The sequence below is a fragment of the Nannospalax galili genome, unplaced genomic scaffold (assembly GCF_000622305.1).
Source record: "Nannospalax galili isolate Female #2095 unplaced genomic scaffold, S.galili_v1.0 scaffold158, whole genome shotgun sequence".
Lineage (NCBI taxonomy): Eukaryota > Metazoa > Chordata > Mammalia > Rodentia > Spalacidae > Nannospalax > Nannospalax galili.
The window spans coordinates 1,079,958-1,105,800 of NW_008345290.1; the positions used below are offsets into that span (position 1 = coordinate 1,079,958).

At 39.2% G+C, this 25,843-nt stretch overlaps 1 protein-coding gene across 1 annotated transcript in view; it reads left to right on the forward strand.

The window, feature by feature from the left end:
- Positions 1–25,843, forward strand: part of Dnah11 (dynein axonemal heavy chain 11) — a 381,221-nt gene that overhangs the window by 26,723 nt on the left and 328,655 nt on the right. The window contains exons 7-11 of the mRNA XM_029567531.1: positions 4,297–4,530; positions 6,094–6,261; positions 19,180–19,296; positions 24,709–24,846; positions 25,257–25,381. Coding sequence (XP_029423391.1) covers positions 4,297–4,530; positions 6,094–6,261; positions 19,180–19,296; positions 24,709–24,846; positions 25,257–25,381 — 782 coding nt within the window. The remainder of the gene's footprint in view (positions 1–4,296; positions 4,531–6,093; positions 6,262–19,179; positions 19,297–24,708; positions 24,847–25,256; positions 25,382–25,843) is intronic.

The following is a 25,843-nucleotide window of genomic DNA, read 5'->3' on the forward strand; positions in this document are numbered from 1 at the left end:
TGAGTCCCCATTGTCCTCGAGATCAATTATAATGGAGGGACACTTAGCTGGAGGGCGGGAGTGTTCTTTAAGAACTTTTTCTCCTTCTTTTAAAAGACTCTTTAAGTCAGGGGAGTGATTATAAACCTTGAGAATATCATTAATCAAATTCCAGTATGAAAAGGCAGAGACTGGGACCTTTTCAGGCCCAAAGGTATTACAGTAATCTTGGAGGCAGTTACCAATGCGCATGCAGTGTTTCTCATCTATAGTTCCTTCTTGGGGGAACCAAGGGTAAAGTTCCCCAATATATTCAAGAAATCTTTTTAAATCTTTCTTTTTAACCCTATTTCCCTGTGTCTTGAGAGAATCTTTAAGACCTTTTATGAATAAATCTTCCTTACTAAATTCTTGTCCCATGATTAATTCCTACCGTATCGTCACCATGAAGAAATCTCCCTCGAATCTGTATCATAGATGGGTAAGGCTGTGGTGATTCTTATGCGAGCTGGTGCTTAACCTTTCTCAGACTGCAGTGGCTCAGTGCCATTGGGTGGGCCCACCCATACAATCAGCGACGTTCCAGGGGATCCTGGGGGCTTTGAGCCCCACGTTCTGGGTGCCAGTTGCCCCGGCCTGCAGGGCGGGAGACAGAGACTCGAACTCCCAGGGACCTGGAATGATGGGACAAGAGACACGAAGAATGACAGCAAGACAAAGAACTCTGATCAAGCTGCAAAAGTTTATTTTTCCACAGGGATTCTTATACAGGCTGAAGCGGGAAATTAGCTGGGGAAGGGGAAGGGAAGGTGTTGTCTCAACGGGTTAATGAATGTCCCTTAGGATGAGGGGAACTGGCGCCGTGAGTCTTGTTGCAGGATAAGGAAATTGGTGGTTGCTCAAGCTTATCTTTGAGTCATCGGAAAGGTTGCTTATCTTAGGGGGCAGGGAGGACTGATCAGCAAGTTCTCTGGTGCTGCTTGCCCTGGAGGGCAGGGAGGGCTGCCAGGCAGTGTGGTCTCCCACACATATCTTGCCAGGTGAGTCCTTAATATGGTTCTCAAGGTTCATAGTTGAATAAGACTATTGGTACCACTTCTCTCCCAACAGACTGCATAGCACCTTATGACACTATGGAAGCTGACCATCAGGAAGAGGCTTTCAGTTCAGTACCAGCTTGATTTCTCCAAGTCTTGTGTGGTGTCTTTAGTAACAGGGTCTTACCCTGAAGTTCTGGTGGGCAACCAAGTACAATAACAATAGCCTCTATTGTTTTGAGGATCTATTGGACACCTCTGACCAACAACCCCAAGGGAGGTATCTTATACCTGGGACTGGGCTTTTTATAGTTTCCAGGAGGAGCACTATTTACCACATGCGGGGTAATTCCAGTTAAATTGTTTAATGCGTATCTTTCAGAAAGCTTATAAAATAAATTTCCATATGGCGTTTTCAAACAATGTTATTTATCCTTCCTCCTACCCCCCCATGTTTTGCCTTTCTATCCTTCTCCCCATTTAATTCTTCTCCCTCCCACATTATTCCCCTTTCCCCCTTCATACCAATGTGTTTTACTATCTCCCCCCTTTAAACTCCCCCCACCACAGTGGTACTTTTATATTTTCCTGGAATACTTTCTTCCATCTTTTCCTGTAAGGTGGTATCTATCCTCAAAGGTGAGGTGTGTTTCTTGTAGCCAATGAAAAGATGGGTCCCATTTCTTAATCCATTCATCTAGTTTATGTCTTTTGATTAGAGAGTCGAGGCCATTGCTATTTAATGTTATTTTTGAGAAGTGTATGTTGATGGCTGTCATTTTGTTGCTTTTGTGCTGTTTGTACTCTTAGTCTGCCTGCTTTGTATTGTGGTGTCATCTGTTTTCTTTCTGTGGCCTCTCGGTTATGCTTATTCTTCTCTTTAGCTGTATTTCTTCCAGTGTTTTCTGTAGAGCTGGTTTGACGGACGTGGATTCCTTTAGCCTGTTTATATCATGGGAGGTTTTTCTTTCTCCTTCAACTATGGAAAACAGTTTGCTGAGTAAATTAGTCTAGGTTGGCATCTGTGGTCTTTGGGATTTGAGTACATTGCTTCCATTTCTTCTGCCTTTTAAGAAGTCAGCTACTGTTTTCATGGGCTTGCTTTTATGTGACTTCCCTCTTGCAACGCTCTTTCTTGGTTCTGTATATTTAGTATTTTAATGATAATATAACATGAGGAATCTCTTTTCGATCCTGTCTATTTGGTGCTCTTTGTGCCTCTTTTATCTGAATGGGCATCTCCTTCCTTAGTTTTGAGAACTTTTCTCCCATGATTCTGTTGAAGATCTGTTCTATGTCTTTGACCTGAAATTCTTCTCCTTCTGTGCCTGCGATTCATAGATTTGGTCTCTTCACTGTGTTCCGAAATTCCTGTATATTCCATTCATGTGGTTTTTAAACTTACTGTGTTCTGTGATTAAGCGTTCCGATTGTCCATGTCTTCAGCTCCTGATAGTCTGTATTTTGTGTGATAAATTCTGTTGGTAAGGCTTTCCACTGAATTTTCTTGTTGGGTCATTGGATTTTCATTTCCATCTTTATTTCTGTTTGGGTTTTCTTCAGTATTTCAGTCTTTCTGTTGAATTCACTTTTCATATGCTGAAGTACCTTCATTATTTCATTCAGTTGTTTGTTTGAGTTTTCTTGGACTTCAGTCAGGAGTTCATTACTATCCTGTTCGTTCAGGTATTTATTCATTTCCTCTGTAAACTCTTTGAACTCTTTGAACATGCTTATAATTGTTCTTTAAAATTAAATTCTGTGTCTTGAGATTCATCTCTATTGTTGTTATTGATGATCTTGGGGGAACATATTGTCTTGTTTTTTTCATATTGATTGTGTTTTTGCAATGGGATCTGGAGTTAGGTTGTTGGTTTTGTGTTTGAGTTTCTAATCCACCTCTGTTGAGTGAGAGTTTGGTTATGGTTTTTTCTGGTACCCGAACTTGGCTAGTTTCAGATCTGGCAGGAAGTGCTTGAAACGCAATCCTTCAGATACATGGTGTTGATTTGTGAGTGGAAAGGCTGGGTTGATTTCAATTCAGTGGCTGTTAGGCTTTCCAGGGGTCAAGGTGGCAGTGCGAATCTTGAATGAGGTCTCTGGAAAGGTGGGAAAGGCAGTAGGGTGGGGCTGCAATAGCTAAACTCAGATGGACATGTGAATAGTTGCTTGGATTAGGCTTTCCAGGGGTCAAGGTGGCAGTGTGAATCTTGAATGAGGGTGGGGCTGCAATAGCTAAACTCAGATGGACATGTGAATAGTTGCTTGGACAAGGTACTGAAGCAGATGCGGTAGAAAGAGTGGGGCCAAGGGAACTTAACCACCAGCACCCTCAGCTGAGGCGGGGCCCCAGAAAAAGCAGCCTGGGGGAAGGGGAAGAGGGACTTAGAAATAGAGCCTGAGAATGGAATTTACTACTAGGACCAAGTCGTGGGGGAAGCAGCAAGGGGAAGTTAGGGGGTGAGGTTGTGTCAACAGAGCCTGCAAATGTCAAACACACAATTTAGGCCTACAATTTGTAGAGGATAAGATGCATCCAAAAAGTAGTGTGCAACAGAACCTTTCAAGTATGGAGGTTCTTGTGGCCCTTCAAGAGAAGGATTCCTCAACATTCATAGCAATATGCTGAGTGAAAGTTGGAAGGTACTTGGATGGTGCCCCTGTGAGCTCTGCTCTGTGGACTCACAAGTCACGCCTTTTGCTTTTCTTCTCTCTGCCCCTTCTCCTTTTACAAAAACTAGTTCACATGACAAAGCTCAGCTAGATCACGTGTCCTATAGTGCTGCTTAAACTTCCCAGAAAAGAAGCTTGCTAACCCGAAAGAACTTCCCATGATAGATCCCACCTAGTCATTCTTTCTCACCTTTTCAAGTGACCTGTACCACTCCGTAAAGTGACCACATTCTGAGAACTTGTGTTTTGATGGAGGGCCCTACTGGCTTGTGTATTTCTTTATATGAAAAGCTGATCATCAGGCAAGACTTGGTGGCGCCTGCCTTTAATCTCAACACTTGGGAGGCAGAGGCTCGTGGCTCTCGGTGAGCACTAGAATGTATAAATCAAGAAGTAGTAGGATCTCCTGCATATTATTCTCATGTGAAACCTATGTCATTGAAGCCTGTGTCTAACTTGCTAGAATTTATGTTTTCTGTTTCACAGAATTATTGACCCAATTCAAGAAATTGTCATTTTAAATGGTTCATTGAAACAAATAGTTGTGGTTAAAAAAAAACCCTATTAAATATAATTTTGATCATTGTTCCTTCTCATTAAATCCTAGGCAATAGTGTACCTATCACCTGAAGATCTTTTGAAGGGAGAAATCGAAGACTCATTGGAAAAGGTGCAGGTGGTCATTAATATCTTGAAGACTTTCCAAAATTATTTTTTCAAGTATAGGAAAGGATTGGCAAGCTATTTCACAGGAAATACAGAGCCAAGGTCCTGGGATTTTCAGTCTCACTTGGTGTTTTACAGACTTAACAAGTTTCTTGACCAACTACTGAAAATAGAGGTATCCATTTATTAACTTTAATTATTCCTATTGTGGGTAAAAATCAAGAAGCCTGCAGCTTGTCACATGACTTGTGGACAGTTATTTTCTGTGATGGGGGGAGGTCTGTAATGATAGAAGAATGGCCTTCAGAGCTATAACTTGATGGTTTCTTTATCTCCCTCCTTCCTCTGCATCTCTCTTTCCCGCTCTTCCTTTTTTCCTTCCTTCCTTTTTGTGGTACTAGAGATGACTCAGGGCCTTGTACCCACCAGGTAAGCTCTCCTTACCACTGAGTCATATGCCCAGCCCTTGGTTTTTTGAAACAGGGTCTCCCTATGTTGCTCAGGCTGGTCTTGAACTCTTATTCTCCTGCCTTTACCTCTGAAGTGCCAGAGTTACAGGTGTGCACCGCTACACCTGCTTTTAATTAATTTTTTTACTGTTATTATATGAGTAAATAAATCTCTTTCCCTATTAGTGACTCGACATAATTTACTAAGCATCTTGGAGAAAATTATGAACTAGGAAGATGTAAAGGAGTCACTCATCCTTTAAATATTGACAAGGAAACATATAAGACAAACTAGAAATTAAAATATTATACTTGAAACCCCATTTGGTAATTTAAAATCTCACACTGTCATTTTTTGCTTTATTTCTTTTAAATTTGTTTATTTATGATTCAGGGTCTCACTATGTAGCCCAGTCTGATCTCAAACTTGCTATGTAACCTGAGCTACTTCAGAGTCACCATCCTCTTGTTTAATTCTCTCCAATGTCTGGCTTTATATAATATCATTTGGCATATAGATAGATGTATCTATACCATTTATAAGTATACACTATAAAACAAATACAGATAGTAAAATCATTTATAAAAGTAAAAAGAATATGGAAAATGTGTTCTGTACAAATATTAAAAAAATATCTAAAATGTCAGAAGCGAATGAACACACATCCTACCCTTTATGTATTTAGTCTACCAGCCATGGTTTCTTAAATGTTTAAACAATGATCGTTGCCTTATTTTCTTTGTAAAGTTCTCTACAAATTTCAGATTTTATCATTGATGTAAGATTTGCTGAATTCCATTCAAAGCTAGAGATTTAAGTTGTGAAAATTCTTGTTGCCAATCTGAATGCCACTTAAAGCCACGAACATCTGACTAAGGACCTTGAGCATCTCTTTTCTGTTTGCTGAGCTCCCATCCAGGCACAAAGCTGAGTCACTGCAAAGTGTAGGTGGCTGAGGATAGGAATGTTGACTGGTACCTGGGGGACTGATTCACTGTTAGGATTGTACTTAGAAGATCCAGATGTACATAGGAAATTAGAAATTGTCTCCACTGTGAGATACTTTTCAGCAAGTGTGAAAATGAAGTATAATTCAAAAAATTAGCAATTGCTTTATTCAATAAATTAATATTTTATTAATTAATTAAATTAACCAGTAGCAGTTATTTTTTGTCGTGCATGTGTTCCTTGATTGTGAATGTTTGAATCTCTTTTTGACTTGAAACTTTAAAGTCTTCCTCTTTTCTTGCTAAAGATGACAGAAAGATCTTTACTGTTTTTTACAAAGGATATATTTGTCACCATACTGGAATTTGAAAAACTGGAAAGACTGGAATTTGGTGGCACCAAGGGAGCAATTCTAAATGAACAAATCCATGAGATGAGTGAAGAATTTATGGAACTCTGTAGAGTTTTTCGACAGAGCACTTATGACCCATCTGACTACGATAACATGGTAATATTGTACTTTTGCCTTTTAATTCCACAAGCTTTTTATCATTTCAAAACTGAAAGGGAGGGTAGTCATGGTGAGGATAACTGCCCAGGCTAACCCCTGTAAGACCACAGGACATCAAAGACCCTCTTTAATTCTCCTTTTCCTTGTTGCAAATCAGGGACCAGAACTAAGGCTTATTATACTTTCAGTTCGGAGCTGTTTCTGATAGAACTGTGAGCTACAGTCTAGGTTGGTTTCTTCTGCATATTGAAAAGGTTTCTGTATTTGTGTATCTTGATCTGATTGTCCAATGTCCATGTAACTTGCATGCTTTATTTTATGCTTTTCTGGTCTGTTGAAACAATTAGTTTTCCTCCATTCACCGTATAACTTAATAACATGAATATTGTCTCATAATTTGTTACTTAGATTTACTCATAATTTCATATTTTCAATCTCAGGGAATAAGGGCAAGGTGTCGGACTTAAACTGCTTTCTTTCTGCCACTTTGAGCATGCTGCTGGCCAGGGAGTTACCTGGGAGCCTCTCTCTAACTCTAGGATAGAAACAGCTTTGTTCTGTGGTTTGCCCAAAACAGAAACCTGAGTTAAAAATAAAAAATTTTGTGTGTGTGTGTATGTGTGTATATATATATGGTCTTTTTGAAGTAGGGTCTCCCTGTAGTCCCAGCTGTCTTGGAACTCATTATGGAGACCAGGCTGGCCTTGAACTCACAGAGATCTGCTTGCCTCTCCCTCCCAAGTGCTGGGATTAAAGGCATGCGCTACCACGCCCAGCTTCCATATATATATATTTTAAAGCACAGCGTGTGAATCTGTTCAATATTGTGTTTTTATTTGGTTCAGTAATTTGATCTTTGAAATGACAAGTATGGTGTTAACTTTGTAAGGATGTAGTTAGCTAATGTAACCCCTCTGGATTGTAGTAACTTTTGAGACATGCAGTTAAAGTAAGGAAGACAGCCATGGTGAGTGACTCCTTGCTAGACTTGCTCCCTATAATTTATGGAAAAGTAGGAAGGATACAGTAATAAGTACTCAGAGCTCATCCCAAGAGAATTGTATGAAGGCATTCAGTACATGGGCTGTTGTGGGAGCCAGAGTCTCAGCCTACCCAATGAACCTGTGGAGGAGGACCATGAGACCAGGCCTGCACAAGGCTATCCTCACAGTGACATAGCCTGGTTGTGCTTCAGATTGCAAGGTTTGGAGAACTCAGCCAGCCTTCACTGATGCCTCTGCCTTGACAGTGCCACAGGTCCTGTCCTCCACCCCCCACAAGTGAGAAGTAGTGAACATGTAGGAATAGAAAACAGATTTGTTATTAACATGCCTGTCTGCTTGACATTTCTGTTTTTGAGGTCCATTTTACTTTGTGAATAAGTTGGACAGAACAGCTGAGCTCCAGGACTGGTCTGGAGGCATCAACAACCTGCCCTTAAAGTTGCTTTTCATCTGCTTGTCTGATTATTTTGCTTTAGAATAGAATCTAGGGCTAGGAGAGAGCTCAGGGGTGAAGTGCTTACCTGGTGTACATTAGGCTCTGGGTTGCATTCCAGCAGGGCAAAATGAAATGAAAACAACACAATAGACTCTAGAAGATCCTTAGTTTTGGTCTGTCCTTAAAATTGTACAATTATACCTTCCTAGAAGCAGAAATTTCTAAACATTACTTATTTTAAAACATTACTTGTTTATTCTTTTGGGCAGATAACATTTGCAAAAATTGAGCTCCTTCTCACCCCATGACCTTCTTTCTTCATTTTCCATTATTCCCCCTCAAAGGTCTCTCTGTTATGAGTGTCTTATAAAATGGTCCACTAAGACCGGTCCAGATGGTAACATACACCTATATTCACTCGTTTCCCAGTTTTGCACAAATAGCCGCTTCTATACACCCTTTCCATCTGGCTTCTAGCACTTAATGTATTTTGGCAATCTTTCTGTGTCAGTAGAATTATATTGCTGTTTTCTTTTTTTCACAATTGTACATTATGCAATAAATTGTCAAATTATTGACTAGCTCAAGTTATTTTTAAACGTTAGAGGAGTACATATAGTCTTTCAATAATTTAGTCAGAAATTTCTGCTTCCAGGAAAGCATAGTTGTGCTTTTCACTAGTCCTCATGTTAAATATAGCTCAAATCCTGGCCATTACATTTAAAAAACAAAAGAAGACTCTAAGCACCCATATTCCTTGGGTCACAACTGTCTGTTAACTCCAGTTCCAGGGGATCTGGTGCCCTCTTCTGGTCTCTGCAGGCACCTGTGTTCACGTGGCATATATCCTTAAAAAGAAAAATAATCAGATGAACAAAACCCTTAAAGAATATGTTGCCAGAATACTGACCTTCAGGGAATTACCAAAGGGAAATTTTAGAACAGAAAGGAAATGACAAGAGAAGGCACTTTGTATACCAGGGTGAAGATGCTGGGTAGGTACTCATGAGCTATCACAGATGCTCTCCCTCTTCAGCTTTCAGTTATGTTCGAGGGTGGAAGCAAAAATTCCACATTGGTTCTTTTTTGGTACTAGAGGTTGAACCCAGGGCCTCATGCATGCTAGGCAAGTGTTCTACTCCTGAGCTATATTGAGCCCAATGCTGGATCTAAATGTATATACTGAAAATATTGAAAGCAATTAAACTAAATGGAAGAGAGTACAGACCAAAAATCATCATCCAATCCAATACCATGAACATTTCTCCATTTTTTTCTTCTGAGAATTGTTTGATTTTCACTGTTTTAGTTAAACATTTTAATCTACTTTTGAACTAATTCTTGCATATTATAAGGGTCCAAGTTGACTCTTTTGCAAATGGATTTGTTGAAGAGACTATACTTGTGCCATTGAATGATTTTGGCACTGTTGTCAAAACTTGTATGTAGGAGGAGGGTCTGTGCCCACATCCCCTATTCCATTTCACTGATCTGTGTGTCTCTTGTCATGCCAACACCACACTGTTAATACTGTAGACTTGTAGCTCAAAAAGTATTTTGGTTTATTTATTTTTCCTTTATGTTCATTCCTTTATGTTTTGTGTGCATATGAGTGTTGTAAGTGCACTATGTGCATGCAATACCGACAAGGCCGGAAGACGGCATTATATCCTCTGGAACTAAAATTATGGATGGTTGTTCACCACCATGTGGGTGCTGAGAGCTGAACTGGGGTCCTTTACATGAGCAACCAGTGCTCTTAACTGCTAAGCCATCTCTCCAACCCCTGTTGTAGGTTTTGATATTAGAAAGTGTGTAAGCCTTCTAACTTTGAGATTTGGTAAAATTTTTAGGACTCTATCTTACTACTGCAGAGTACACTGTTGAGAGGGATTAGGTAGACTGTGCAGACTGCTTTGAATGGTATTGTTGTAGTAAGGATAGTAAGTCTTCCGACGCATGTAAATGGAAAATCATTCTGCTTATGCTTATTTGACTTCTTTCAGAAATTATTTTGTAGATTCTGGTGTACAAGTCCTTTACCTCCATGGTTAAATTTATTCTAAAGTACTTTATTTTCTTAACTTCTTTTTGGATTGCTCATTGCTAGTATATAGAAATGCAACTGATTTTCTTTCTCAGTGTGTGTGTGCATACATGCATGTGTTCATTTGTGTGAAGGTACAGATGCATGTGTGCACATGCATGTGGAGGCCAGGGGTCAGCCTTGAACACTATGCCCCAGGCACCATCCACCTTTTTTGAGGTAGTGTCTCTTGCTGGCCTGGGGCTTGCCAGTAAGGCTAGGCTGGTTGGCCAGTGAGCCCTAGGGATCTGCCTGTTTCTGCCTCCTCAGTGTTGGCAAACATGTGCCACCACACCTGGCTCTGTTTACCTGGGTCCTGGGGATGGAACTCAGGTCCTCATGCTTTCATGTCATGCACTGTTTTACCGACTGAACTGTCTCTCCAGCCCACAACTGATTTTTGTATATTGATTTTTCACCCCCACAATTTTGCTGTTTGTTTATTAATTCCACTTATCATGTGTGTAATTTTAGAGTCCTTTACGTATAAAATTATGTCATCTGTGAATAGAGGTGTTTTTACTTTCCAACTTGGGTGCTTTCTGTTTCTTGCCTAACTGTTCCGATGAGAGTCTCTAACACTATATTGAATTAAAAGTAGGCATTTGTGGGCTAGAGAGTTGGTTCAGCGGTTAAGAGCACTGACTGCTCTTACAGAGGACCCAGGTTCGATTTCCAGTACCCACATGGCAGCTACCGACCATTCTTGACTCCAATTCCAGGGGAATCTGATGCCCTTTTCTGACCTCCACGGCACTGCATGACACGGGTGTGCTCACATGCAGGCAATACACTCATACACATAAAATAAAAATAAATTAAAAAAATATTTTTAAAAAGTAAGCATTTGTTTGGCTCTTGACTTAAGGGAAGAGTTTTACCTTTTTGTCATTGGAAATAATGCCACTGCTGTGAGTCCATAGGGGCCTTTATCATGCTGGGGATCTTTAGTTCCACTCAGTTCACTAAGTGTTATCATCATCATCTAAGAGTGGTGAATCTTGTTATGCTTTTTCTGCATCAGTTAAGATGATGTGGCATTTCCCTCTTTCATTCTATTAATGTGATGGATTGTGTTGATTTCCATGTTTTAACCCATCCTAGCATTCTAGAATAATTCCTCTTGACCAGTATTTATAATTCTTTTAGTATACTGCCGAATACCATTTTCTAGTTTTTTTGTTGATGTTATTATCTCACCATTCAGAAGGGAAGTTGGTTTAAAGTTTTTTCTTCTTGAATACCTGGGTTCAGTATCAGAATGGTGCTTGTGTCATGGAGTAAGTTAGGAAGCACTCTTTCCTTAATTTTTTTGAAAAGTTTGAGACTGGCTGGTCTTAATTCTCCTTTAAATATTAGTAGAATTTCCAGTAAAGCTGTCTGTCCCTGTTTATTTGTTGGAAAGGTTTTGATTACTGACTTAAGCACTTTATTATTACAAGTCTTTTCTGGTTTGATCTTGTTGGGCTATATGTATCTAGGGATTTGTCCATTTCATCTTCCTTCCTCCCTCCCTCCCTCCGTCCCTCTGTCCCTCCCTCCGTCCCTCCGTCCCGCCGTCCCTCCCTCCCTCTCCCTCCCTCCCTCCCTCCCTCTCTTCCTCTCTTCCTTCCTTCCTTCCTCCATCCCTCCCTCCTTCCCTCCTTCCCTCCCTCCTTGCTTTTCTCCCTCCCTCCCTCCCTCCCTGCTTTCCTCCCTCCCTACTTTCCTCCCTCCCTCCCTCCCCCCCTCTCTCCCTCCCTCTCTCCCTCCCTTCCTTCTGTTGTTCTCCCTTTCTTTTTCCCATCTCCGCAAGGTCTTTCTATGTAGCTCACGCTGACCTGGTATTCTTAAACCTCCTTCCTCTGCCTCCCATGTGCTGAGGTTATAAGTGTGCACATTGTGCCTTGCTGTGTTTTCTAATTTTGTGCATAGTTGTTCATAGTACCCCTTTGTAATCCTTTTCATTTCTAGAAAATTCATAGTAATAGTTCCACTTTCATTATTCATGCATCTTGAGTACTTTTTCTCTTAGTCAGTTTAGCTAAAAATGTGTCAGTCTTTTGAATTGGTATATTTAGGTCATTTTTATTTAATGTAACTAAATTATTATAATGCATTTCAAATGATCAGCTTTTCATTTTCTTGATTAATATTAGTTGCTTTCCCATTTTCTAATTCATGCATCTGTGGTCTTCATTATCTGATCTTTATTATTCTCTTCTTCCTGCTAACTTTTGGATTTATTTCCATCTATTATTCAGGTATTTTAAGGTGTAAAACTAAGCTAATCATTTGAGGTCTATTCAAAAAAATTTTGATGTATGCATTTATAGCTTTAAAGATGAAATCTTAGCACATCTATTGAATGTCCTAAGCTTAAATATTTTGAAAGCTTATTTCCTTTTTGCCTCCAGGTAGTCTTAAGATTTTTTCCTTGACTCTTTGGTCTTGGGAAGAAAGCATTTATACTTCTCTGGACTTATGAATGATGGTATTAGATAGTGATAAATGATTTGTATGGAATAATATCTATGTAGTATAATACCAGGAGAATGACAAAGAAACATACATGAAACTAAAAATATATAAAATATAATTCTAAAAATGCACAAATAGTTATAGAGAGCCAGGAAAAATGTAGAGGGCAAACTAGAAGAAAAGAAATAACAGGCCCTAATATAACAATAATTACAGTAAGTGCAAATGGTCTAAATACACCAATTCACAGAGATTGGCAGAGTGCATTATATGCTTTCTGCAAGAAACTTTCTTTTTTAAAAAATATTTTATTTATTATTTTAATTTTGTGTGTATGAGTGTTATTGCTTGTATGTATGTAAGTGCACCCATGTCATGCAATGCCAGGGGAGGTCAGAAGAAGGCTTTGGATCCCCTGGAACTGGAGTTAGGATGGCTGTTAGGCACCATGCGGGTACCTGGAACTGAACTTGGTCTTCTGCAAGAGCAGCCAGTGCTCTAAACTGCTGAGCCATCTCTCCAGCACCCCGCCCCCAAGGAACTTTCTTCACCTATAACCATATGAGCACATTATGACTAGCTGGACAGAAAAGAACATGTCATGCAAACATTGATCAAAAGAAAGTAGCAGTGACTACAGAAATGTCAGGTAATGTGACCTTCACACAAGGTAAATGGCTGGAGAAGGACATTGCTCATTGACAAAAGGGTCAGTTTGCCAAGAAAACAGCAATCTTAAATATATGTGAGCAGCCAAATAGTGAAACAAAATGATAGGCCTAAAAACCAGACACATTCACAGTTTTACCTGGAGATTTCACTTGTCTCTCAGTAGTTGAAGAAAAATTAGACAGAAAATGAAGAAGGCTGTAGAAAATCTTAACACCACCAACTAGGAGGCTCTCGTGAACTTTATTAGAAGGCTGTGTGTTACAACAGCAGCTCACACCCTTCTTAGGTACCCGTGGAACAGACACCGTCTAGGCACCGTATTTGCTAGTCATCAGACAGACTTCAACAAACCTCAACAAAATTTAAAGAATTACAACTATGGAGTATGTTTTTTGGTAGTGGAAAAAAATTAGCAATAGCTATATTCCCAGACTCTAAAGAAAGAAAAGGAGGAAGAGGAGGAGGAACAGGAAGAGAAGGAGGAGGAAGAAGAGGAGGAGGAATTTCAAGAACATAGAATTTTTTTTTAAGTAAAAAAAAGAAACCGAGGCCATCATGGAGCTCTGAGTGCTGGGGCATGTGCCCCTCCCACTTTATTCCTGACTACAGAGAAGACCAGCATCCCCCATGAAGAGATGAAGTCCTCTTCTAAACCAGGTGTCTCGGCACCAGGCCTTTCTCCTCAGAGGAGGACTGAGCTCAGTGAAGGCCTAGGATAGGAGGGGCAGCATCTTGGGAAGGGATGGTATCATCCCATTAGTGAATAAAGATTTCTGAGTAAAAAAAACCAATAGAATAGGTACAAAGCAGTCAGAAAGCCACTGACTTTAGGATAGATCAACTTAAATTTTTTTTTTTTTTGTAAAAATCAGGGCCTCATGGAGCTGAGGTTGACCTTGAACTTCTGATCCTTCTGCCTCTCCCTCCCAAGTGCTAGGATTAAATGTATGTCATACCACCCGGGTCATCTCACAATTTTACTGCAGAATTCCACCCAACATTTAAGGATTAACGGCAGTTCTATAGACTCTCTTCTAAGCAGAGGAGGAGGAACTACTTCCCAGTTTGTTATGGAACTACAATTTATTACCCCGATACTGAACTAAATGGGTTCACACACAAAAAGGAAAAATGTATCATTATCCATCATAAATATACATGCAAAAATCCTTAACAAATCTTCATCAAATAGAATCTGGCAGTATATAAAGAGAATTATTTTTGATGGCTGCTAGTTTTTAATTGCTAATATAACATTCATATTTGAAGTTTGCACTAAGATCTTATAAGACACAGGAGTCAAAAGGTTACCTAGTGAAACAAATTAACATATCTGTCCTCCTACATAGTTTCTGTGTGACAAGAGCAGCTAAAATCTGGCTTTAAAATCCCAAATACAGTTTTGCTATGTCATTAGCTCTCTAGATTTCTCCATTCTGTATATCTGCTATTTTATATCCCTCAAGGGATCTCTCTCCCTCTCTCCCACCTTACTACCAGCATCACAGTTGTGTTCTCTATCTCTGCGTGTTTGACTGCTTGTTTTCAGATCCACGGACAGACAGTGAGATCATGCACTATTTTTCTTAGTATTTGTCTCATTTCACTTGCATAATGTCCTTCAGGTACATTTCTGTTGTGGCAAATGACAAGATCACCTTTTTCTAAGCAGAGTAACAATCCATTGTGTATATGCTATGAGTGTGTGTGTATGAGGTATGTATATGTCTGTGTGATTTTCTTTATGCATTTGTGTGTTGACCATCACATTGTTTCTATATCCCAGTGTCTGAGTTATATTGCAGTGAACATGTGAGTGAAGATGCTTTTATGAGGAGATTTCATCTCTATTGAACATATCCTCAGAATGTGTCATTGGGTTATATAGTAGTAGTATTTTAATTTCTTCAGAAACCTCTCACACTTGTTCACAATGGCTTTACCAATCTGCATTCACATCAACATGTCAAAGATGATTTATTCCAGGATTGTAAAGCAGGTTCAATATTTGATATGACTTTGAAACAAGTATTTGTAGTTTTCAGTTTAATCCCCTCGGTCAAAAGATACAGAATAACAGGTATATAGAATAAACAAGTCTAGAGATTTAATGTGACACATGAGGAACAGAAATGATGTAAAATTGTATGGCATATAGGATTCTTAAATAAGCCAAATGAGAAAAAAAATCCCACAAGTGTATTAAATACTGCAGAAAATAAATTTGACAAAATTTAATATCCATTCATGCCCCCCACAAAGGCAAGAATAAAGAAACTCCTCAGATAGATGCAGAGCACCAATCAAAAACCTAAAGCACTGTATGTAATGGTGAAAGATTTCCCTACATCTTGAACACACAGCATGTTCAGCTGCCTAATTACTGTCTCCACTGAGAACTCAAAATTAACTTGTTCAAAGCTTGCTTAACTCATCCCCAAACCAACTCTTGACTTTCTTCAACTCATTAAATCTCACAAATAATTGTGCTGAGCCATCCATAATTTCACTCATTTTCTCACGACATCCGACTCATCCTGGTGTACCCTGGAAGTGCATCTATGGCTCATTTCTGACCTAGACTATGGCATTTGCCTGTAAACTGCTCCCTCCAGCTTATCTTGGCTTCATTAATCTATTTTCCATGTGGCAACTTGAGAGCCTTTCTCATGCTAAGTCAAATCATGACTTTTCTCTAATTAAAACCCTTCAATAGCTTCCCAGGATGCTAATAAAGGCAATTTTGTACTTTCCAGAATATGGAAACATTTTTATAATGATTCCCAAGTAATACTAGCTCATCATTTATTATCCTATAAATATTTATTGAGAAACAGCTACAAGCTGGGAACCCCATGAAATATTGGTATTAGCACTATGAAAAAATAAGCCTGGTTGTTAGGCTTATTGACTTAAAATCCAGGGTAGAATACAGGCAGGCAATTAGTATGCAGTGTGTCAGGGTATGAAAGGAACAGAGTGCTGTGAAAGCATCTGCAAAAGTCCTGTGCTGGAGGTGAAAATATGCAGAGACCTCATGTGGGTGAGTGGATGAGAACAGAAAGGAAGTAAAGAGAAGTTGGCAAAGGGCGCTGGGGATGAAGGGATGTGGCTAGATCGAGAGTAGGAACTTTGGAGTAATGTCTGAATAGTTAGGAGCCATCAGTAAGGTCCAGGCCACACAAGCCTTGAGGATCCCACTAAGATTATGCTGTTTTAACAAATTCAGTTTTCTTTTATAAATTCTACTTTTTTTTATTTCATGTGTACAAATATTTCCCTTGCATGTATGTAAGTACACCATATTTGTGTAATGCCTACGGGGGCCAGAAGAGGGTGTTGGAGTCCCTGGAACTGGAGTTATAGATGATTGTTAGCAGCCATGTGGGTGCTGGGAACTGAACCCAGGTCCTCTGCAAGAGCATCAGTGCTTTTAACCTCTGAGCCAATCTCTCTAGTTCCCCAAATTCAGGTTTCTGAACTGAGATGATAATTTACAGGAGTATGAATAAGTGACAGAAGACATCTATTTTAGAAAGATGATTTTGGCTGCAGTTTGGAGGATGAATCAGAGCAGGAAACAGTACTCTAGGTGAACAGTAGCTGGTGGTAGCTGGAGGAAGATGCTGGGGAAGGTGAACAGTCATAGTCACAGTTAAGAGAGAAGATGGCTAGCACTTGTGAGAGGGAAGGAAGCCACAGGGGCTTCCCAAGCTTCTTTTGGGGTTTATAAGAGGAACAGCCTGACACAGAAGATGATAGGTTCAGATTGTACAAGGCAAGTGTGACTTCTCTCTGTGACTTTCTTCTTACTGTGTTTGTGTTCATTTGTATGCAAGTGCATGTGGGTGCACATGCAGGCCAGAAGACAATCTTGGATATTGGATATTTAGATGACTTCTGGGGATCAAACTCAGGTCCTCCTGCTTCCCAGGCAAGCACTTTGTGAGTGAACTGTCCTCAGTCCCTCCCTGCTAGCCTTTTTAAGGGAGAAGTCCTATGGGGTTAGTCCTAAATTTGGTTTCAGGAATGTAGGAGTTGTTGTCTGTCCAAGTCCGTCCATGTTATCACCACCCCCACACACCATGTAGGAGGATGTCAGAATGGAGGTAAGCATTTCTTCCTCCTCTGAGTTGTTACTTGTCTCTAAGGGTCAAATGGCATTTAAGGATTATAGAGTGTTCATTCTTTGTTTCTATATTGAGAAGAGGAAGTATGTGCAAGGCGTGTTGAAACTTGTTGGGAAGTTGTGTTTACTTCTAAGTCAGTGATCCTTGAATGGAGAGGCTGCTTGGCTAGAATTCAGAAGTGGAGCTGTGCTCTTGATGCTAAATACAGTGTTGTGGTATTTGACACAGAGTGTTCTAGAACTCTGCCATTGCACTCTGTTTTCCAGTCCAAGTTAAATTCAATGTAAGGAACTTTCTTAATCTGTTCAGACTACTCTAACAACAGGCCATGATCTGGGTGGCTCATAGACACGAGAAATTGATTTTCTATAGTTCCAGAGGCCGAGAGATTCAAGATCAAGGCATCAACTAATTCAGGGTCTGGAGAGGCCTGCCCTCCTTTCACAGAACCAGTTCACTGTGTTCTCATGTGGGTGGGTGTATGAGAACCTTTCTTGGGCCTTCTTATAAGGGCATGGATCCCTTTTATTTAAAAAGGCCCTGGCCTTACTTCATCAGTTCTCAAAATCACCACTTCCTTGGATATTAGTATTTCAGGAATCTGGGGCTAGACAAACACTGATGCCATCACAAGTGCCTTTCTTCATAGAAGCAGCTTCATGATCCAGAGGGGATCAGGAGCCAGATTGCTTGCCTTCAAAATTCTGGCCCTGCCATTTACTAACAGTGTGTTCTTGAACAAATTAGTTACCTTCTTTGACTATGTTATTTGTATATATAAAACTATGCATTATATATAGCAGTATAATTTACACATTGAATTTTAAATATATTATTTATTTATTTTTATTTTATGTGTATGAGTGTTTTGCCTGCATGTACTGGTGTTGCACAATTCCCATGGATGCCAGAAGAGGGTGTTGCTAGCTGCCATGTAGATGTTAGGAACCGAACCCAGGTCCTCTGGAAGAGCAGCCAGTGCTCTTAACTGCTGAACCATCTCTCTGGTCCCATAATTTACATATTAACCAACACTATAGTTGATTGATTTGATTGAGTTCAAACCAGAAGAAAACAAGGAAAAATTTAAAGTGGCAAAATCACTCTCCTTCCACATGGGTCAGTGAGACAAATGTATTCAGTATCTAGTCGCGTGTAATTCCTTTTACGTTAATGGTGAATGGAATTAAAATGAAAACCCAACTTTCACAATCACTGTCTCAAAGAAATATAAAAATGATTCTTGCCACATGAATTTGTTTTGCTACTTATAAAATGGAAAAAATATTAACTTGTTTTGTATGTTATGTAGATTGAGTTAAGGTAAAGCATTTAGAACGGAGGTAGACGTGCAGTATCATGACTGTTATTGCTGGTATTGTTGGTAAGGGACGCAGTCTAGGAGGTGCCGAGGCTACGCTGTGCTAAGCTGGGGTGTGCACTTCTGGCTTCCCCACTGTGAGGCTCCAGAGCATTGTGCATCCTAGGGACAGCTTCAACAAAGGCAGAATTGCAGTACTACACAGATGTAGTTATTCCCTCACAGTTTCCTTCCTTCTAATTATGGGAGTGGGTGGTTATGCACGAGGAGGAAGCTGGGGGTTGTCAGCTGCATATTAATGAGAACCTGGGAAAATATCAGAGTATTTCTGCTTCCTCTGTATCACTAATGAGGTTTTCTTATGGAAGTGTGGATTTCAGTCTCACCTGAAGAGACAGTGCTTTCATGTAGGTTTTCTATCCCATGAACAAACAACAAAAGCTTTCTGTTTAAACTCGCAGATGCCCTAAAGTTATAATAAGGATGCTCTGAAAGTTGCTACTTTTCATTTATAATCATGATGAGCAGAGGAAGGCAGGTAGGCCAATGCTCACTTGGGAGTGTGGGGGCCAGACTTCTAGGGCTGAGCCTTGTGAAAGCATGGGCAACATACTAAGCAGGCAGTGACCCTGGAAGGTGGGCACTTGAGCACTCAGTCAGATACAGCTGTTGGTTGATCTTTTCTGGAATCCTGCAATGAAAACCAAATCCAGACACTGAGAGCAAATAATGTCAAACTTATATGACTGCTGTTTTCACTGTTGAGTTCTTTCCTGTAAACTAATATTTTACTTTGCATTTTACAGGAGTTTGAAAGTGATTATGTTGCATTTAAGTCCAAAACCCTGAATTTTGACAGAAGGCTTGGGACGCTTTTGTGTGAAGGTTTTTGTAACTGCAGTGGTTTGGAATCTGCATTTAAGGTTAGTTCTGCTTGAAGCGCCCATGAAAATGAATAATTTAGACTATTAGAAAGGAGGGGAATACATTCTTTCCGGATTCAGGTAAAATATTAACCAGATTAGTTCCCTTCACCTTCAGCCCACTGAATAATAAAGTTGAATAATGCCCTATGGAGCGCTGAGGTTTGCTTTGGGAAGGTCATTTTTGGGATATTTAACTCTTGATCTTTTCTCGCGTTCACCCTCAGTTTGCTCTCATTTCTTGTAGAGCAGGTTTGACGTGGGCCAATGAGGTATTGATTTACCACCAAGCCACAGTGAAAAGTAAAAAAGAAGCCCATTAATTCAGTAATTCTTTTTCTTTATATTGTTTACAAATGATGGGTTCACCTGCCTACTTTATTACTCTGACTGAAGCAAATAATAAGTAATAGCTGTATTTCATTGGGTATAAGACAGCATTGATTACTAAGCATTATTTATGTGTCAATAAAGAAAAATGCTGCCAAATAATTATAATTCCATTGATTATATAACACAGTCTGATGTCAGAGCTAATGAAGCATGAAAGAATGTTTGGTCAAACAACTTTTTTTTTGGTCTTTTTGAGACAGGGTCTCCCTGTAGCCCCAGCTGGCCTGGAACTCACTATGTAGACCAGGCTGGCTTTGATCTCACAGAAATCCACCTGCCTCTGCCTCCTGAGTGCTGAGATTAAAGTTGTGTGCTATCATGCCTGGCTTCAAAGAACTTAAAAATTAAAAAAAATTTATGTGTATGAGTGTATTGACTGCATGCATGTAAGAACACCTGTGTCATGCAATGCCCACGGAGGTCAGTGGAGGGTGTCAGATCCCCTGGAACTTGAGTTAAGGATGGTTGTAAGCCACCATGTGGGTGCTGGGAATCAAACTTGGGTCTTTTGCAAGAGCATCCAGTACTCATAACTGGTGAGCCATCTCTCCAGCTCCTCAAAGACTTTAAATAGAGTATATGTGTATTTTATAAAGGGCTGGGGATGTTGGTCAGTGGTAGAATGCTTCCCTATCACATAGAAGGCCCTGGGAAAGAAGGAAGGAGGGAAGGAGAGAGAGGGAGAGAGAGAAGGAAATTCTGTAAAAGAAAAGTATTTTGCTAGTTCTGTAAATGGAGAGTTTGTAATATGGGAAAAGGAGCATTGTAAAACTTGTTTTTCAAAAAAAAAGGCGAATTCCAAGTCAAGTGTAAATTAATATTAAGTGCTATCACAAAAGAGAAATTGAGCTCTTAATATCCAAACAGTTGAAAATCATGAGCACAATTTATTGAGAATAGCAGTGCAAAGTAATACAGCTGACAGATTTTTAAAGATGTTTGATTTTGAGTTCCAAATTCAAATGAGTTGGCCAACCTTGGTGAAATACTGTGTCCTCTAACTTCAATTGAAAACTTTGACATGGAAGACTAATAAGAATCAGATAGTACCTGTTTAAAAATAAAACAAAAAACAAAAACTCTCAGGTAAAACTAAGATGCTTATTGCCAAAATATATAGTGTGTTGCTGTAGTTTCAACTCTTGAGTACAAATAATTACATTTAATGGGCTTCTGTGTTTTCTTAGAGCAAATATGTACAGACATGTTTCTTGGATAAAACAATATTCTGATCCTCTTTGTAACCTTTTCAACTTCAAGCATCATTAGTATTTTTCTTGCCTTTGTAACAGAATTGAACAGTAGTGCTTTTCACTGTTTGTACAGTAGTCCCTTGTATTTATGTTACTGGAGCTTGTCTTCTTTTAAGCTCTTGTAGGTAACTAGAAGAAATAACAATGAAATCTCAATTATAGAGACTGTTCTGTTAAATTAGAAAACTCATTCAAATTGTTCTTCTTGCCGTCTTACAACCATTAATACGGATTATTAAAATATACTCCAGTTTATTTTTTCTAAACAATTTCAATTTATTGTTGTGGTTATTTTCAAAACATTCCACATATTTGTACCTTGACTACTAAAATAATGATGAAATCCTACCTTACAAACCCTAAAATGATGGGGTACCCTCATATAGCTTTCCTTAGGTTTAGGAGCCTTGTAGATAGCAAGTGCTTACTAATGGCCTAAGGTTAGTACTGGAATTAGAAATGACATTGTTGGAAAAGTAGTGGCAGAAGAAAAAATTTACAGGGTTGTATACTTCAGGGAAAAATTATTTCAACCAGGTACAGGTTGATGAACTTGGATCACTTACTGTTAGTGCTAGCGAAGAAATTTGTAGGCTGTTCCTAAAACATGACAGTTTGGTGTCCATTTTTGGCAAGTACATGATCAGGAAGGAAACTGAACACCGTTCTACTCTAGTATAAACCTCTAGTACTTAAAAACCTGTGGTAGTGTTGGCCTCATTAAAAAATAAAATACAGCACTAATGCCTGATGCTCTCTAAGCTCAGCATCAAGGTAAGTTGGAATTTTTAGGGAAGAAGTGTCCAAGAAAGATTTTAGATAACATACAGGTTAGAATGTTTTCCCATCCAAAAATCTGAAATTGAAAGAACTTCAGAAAATCAAATACTCTGAGATCCAGCATGACATCACAAGTGGAACATTCTACATCATTAAAGCTTGTTTCATGCACAAAGCTATTAAAATATTATAAAAATTACCTTCAGCCTATGAGTAGATGGTATAAATGAATTTCACATTTAGCTGTGTGCTTCATCCCCAAGATCTTTCATTATATACATATATATATATATATATGTGTGTGTGTGTATGTGTGTGTAAATATTCCAAAAAGCCTGAAATCTAAAATACTTCTGACTCCAGACGTTTGTGATGTTATAGTCAACCAGCATTTGAAAATCATAAATACTTGGTATATATGTGGTTCAGGTGCCTACAGATTAAAAAAAACAACCTTTGAACAAAGCAAACCCATGAAAAATAAAACTTTGGACAGTGCAGTACAGCTGTGAAAAGCGGTTCTACATTAGGAAACTGAGACATGGAGGAAAATAAACAAACATTAAAGTTTTGAAATAGGATATTTAGGAAAAGAACCATGGCGGGACTCAGTCCTCAGGGCTGCAGGACAATGTGAGGAGAACACCTACAACCATAAAACAGCCTTTATTCTGCTGCAAAGACGTGGGAGGTTCGTGGGAGGTTCCAGTGACTTTTGCTCTCATCCTGGAGAGATAGGACTCAGTCCTCAGGGCTGCAGGACAATGTGAGGAGAACACCAAAACCATAAAACAGCCTTTATTCTGCTGCAAAGATGTGGGAGGTTCGTGGGAGGTTCCAGTGACTTTTGCTCTCATCCTGGAGAGATGTATTTATGGTGATGAGTGATTGTGGTAATGTGTATTGTCCAACAGGATGAAGCTTACCACTTCTCAGCTTTCAGGTTCTACCAAGAGCATTTTCTCTGTCTTTCTCTTTTATACTCAATGTGTACGCCAGATAAGCTGATGCTAGCTAGGATGCTTCTGGTGAGCCTAAGTGTTGTGAAAGAATATTTCTAGTTGTTGCTGGGGTTCGCTTTGTTAACCTAGGAGACAGTGTTGACTTGGGGATTCACATGCACCCCCAACTCAACAGATCAATGGCCACAAGAAGAAAGTTAATAATTCACATTTTGCTAGGTAGCTAGCCAAGTGGATTTAAAAATACTTGGTAGTTTCTGTTATAGTTATAATTGTTGTTACCAGAAGAAGCCAGAATGTGTTTGTGTAAATTGGCCCCTGAGATATAGCTACACTTATATGATAATTTGCATAAGTTTCACCATGTTATTTTCAGTGAGTGTAATTTACAGGAGTGTTTGCAAAATTTTATAATGAAGATGTTTTTCAATGAAAGCTTTGAGGGATACCTATTGCTTCCCAAAGAAAAACAGAGCAAAATTCTCTTTCATATTGCTAACAAGCAGAAGTCTTGGGATTCGAGTTTTCTGCCACCTTAGATATACTTGGCTATTTTGAGATGTCTTTTTTTGGAAAAAATGTCAATATAAAATACATAATAATAGGCATATTACAAAGTACACATAGGTATCCCCAGGGGATGTCTGAAACTTATATAGCACAGAACTCTATGAATACTATATATTTTCTTATGTTTGAGTACCTATGATCAATTTTAGTTTATAAATTAAGCACTGTAAGATTAATAATATTGATGATAAACAGAATAATATTAATGGTGTACTATAAAATTACAGAATTGACAAGTTTATGAAATTGTTTGCTTCTAGAAATTTTTGTTTGATCTTTTTGGATTGCAGTTAACCACTAGTAACTGGCTGTGTAGAAAGCAAGACCTTCGATGGGAAAGACTACTGTGACATAAGTTTCGATAGCACCTTTGCTTACAAGGGGTGCCTAGTGAAGCATGGGGCCTGGCTTTAAATTCCAGCGCTGCCACTAGCCTTATGAATTTTTTCAAGTTACTCCCACCACACAATTCAGTTTTCTCAGGTGGAGTCTCTGATAATAGTATTTTAAGACCCTTAGTTAATCATGTCTGACACATCGTGCTATATAAACTCTTGTTGCATCAAATATTGCATTAAGTACATCATTTTTCTTGTGAGGAAAACCATCTCATGCTAACACATAAAATAATCCATATCAGACAGTAAACGCAGCCAGTCTTCCTAGAAACTGGTAGGGAAGCTCCTGGGAAACCTAGGAGCCTTTGGTGAGAAATGGAGAGTGTAGATTTTCACAGTGTCGCACCTGATGCTGGTCAGTACACCTTGTTCCCCGCCCCGCTCTCTCTCCACTGGCTCCTTCTGCTAGCTGGTTCTTTCTGCTTGCTTGTAATTTTAGGCTGCATGGATTCAGCCAGCCACATGCTGTTTCTGAGAAACAGACAATCTGATTAGCTCAATGTCCTTGAGTCAGGACATTCATGTCAAATGAGGTGTTTTCAGAACAGTAACCACTGTTGCCCCAAGCCACTGTTAGAAGCGACTAGGTCTTGGGTACATGAGAGAACGGCAGAGCAGTCACTGTGATTGGTACATTTAGTGTAATGCTGATGGTATGACCAAGAGGCCCTCCATGTGTCAGAAGAAAAAGCCATATAACATGAGTGTAAATGTTGCTTCTGCCCTTAATACACAAAGCAAGTTGAAAATGTTTCTTGACACCCAATAGGAAGTAGTATTCCCTCTGAACTAATACTGCTGATAGACAGTTGCTCATTTTTAACCCTCTCAATTTCCACTGAAGCAAAGAAATTTCACCTAGAATTTGGCTTATTGGTTATATAGAATTTCAGGAAGATGCAAAGTATGTTTTGCTTTTTGTGGCATTCAAAGGGATTTTAGAGTTCTAGACTTTGCCTCTAGTTGCATAAGAAGTTTAATGGGGGAAGTCATGAGCTGAATGCTTGTATTAAAAACACATAATTCTTAACCTTTCCTTAACTTTGATTTTTATAGCTTTTGACCATATTTGGGAATTTTCTAGAAAAACCAGTTGTCATGGAAATCTTCAGCCCACATTACAGCACATTGTTGAACATGTTTAATGCAGAGTTGGATATGTGTAAGCAACTGTATGATGAACACACAAAGCAGGTGAGCTTGTCCCAGGACTGTCAGTAAAGGCTATCAACTGGGACTACTTTCATTATATGTAAAGATTAGATCTACTGGATGGATTATAGTTCAGAAATGGAAATTGGTGTCCTTCTATGTAAATACTGAATAATTTTCAGTGCTGGGGATTGAACCCATACTGAACTTAGCATCATGCATGCTAGACAAAAACTCTTATCACTAAGCTACACCCCCCAACTCAGTGCTTTTGTTTAATGGTTTTCTTATGGTGAAGGAGAATTTGCTTTGGAACCTTAACTCTTCCTTTAATTAAGTTATTAACACCCATGTCTAATCCTGCTATGAAAGTATCAAAACAACCAACTGCCCAAAAGGTTGGATGGCGCCTAAGTGTTCTGTTCCTTCTTCATGAAAACATCGATTTGCAGGTTGAACATGGACATATCGTTCTTAACAAGAATATGGCATTCACCTCTGGAAATATTAAATGGGCCAGAGAGCTCCATGAACGGCTTCAAATGTTTTGGTCAAACCTTACATCTCTCCATTATCTGTAAGTAGTTAGATTGACTTCATGGTAAATTATGCTAATGTTATGGGTGTTTTTGTCTTATTTTGTTTTGTTTTGAGACAGTCTCATGTAGTTGTCCTCAGACTCACTATGTAGCTGAGGATGGTCTTGAAGTCCTGATCCTCCTGCCTCCACCTCCCAAGTGCTAGGATTATAGGCGCTTGCCACCACAGCTGGGTTATGGGAGATTTTTATACAGAACTGTGAGTGGTTCGTGTTTGTGCTTAACAAGATTCAGCCTTACTCTGCTCATGGTTGGGTTCAGTGGGAGGGCTTCATCTCTGTGGTTTTAGAATATTTTAATGGGATCCTTATAACTGCATATATTTAGTCATTTTCTACTTCCTTTAGCATCTCTCTCTTCTTCATTCACAATGTGTTTGGAAGGTTTAGTTTTCCTTTCTTTAGTGACAGGTACACCTTCTATTGTGTAGTCCTCTGTGC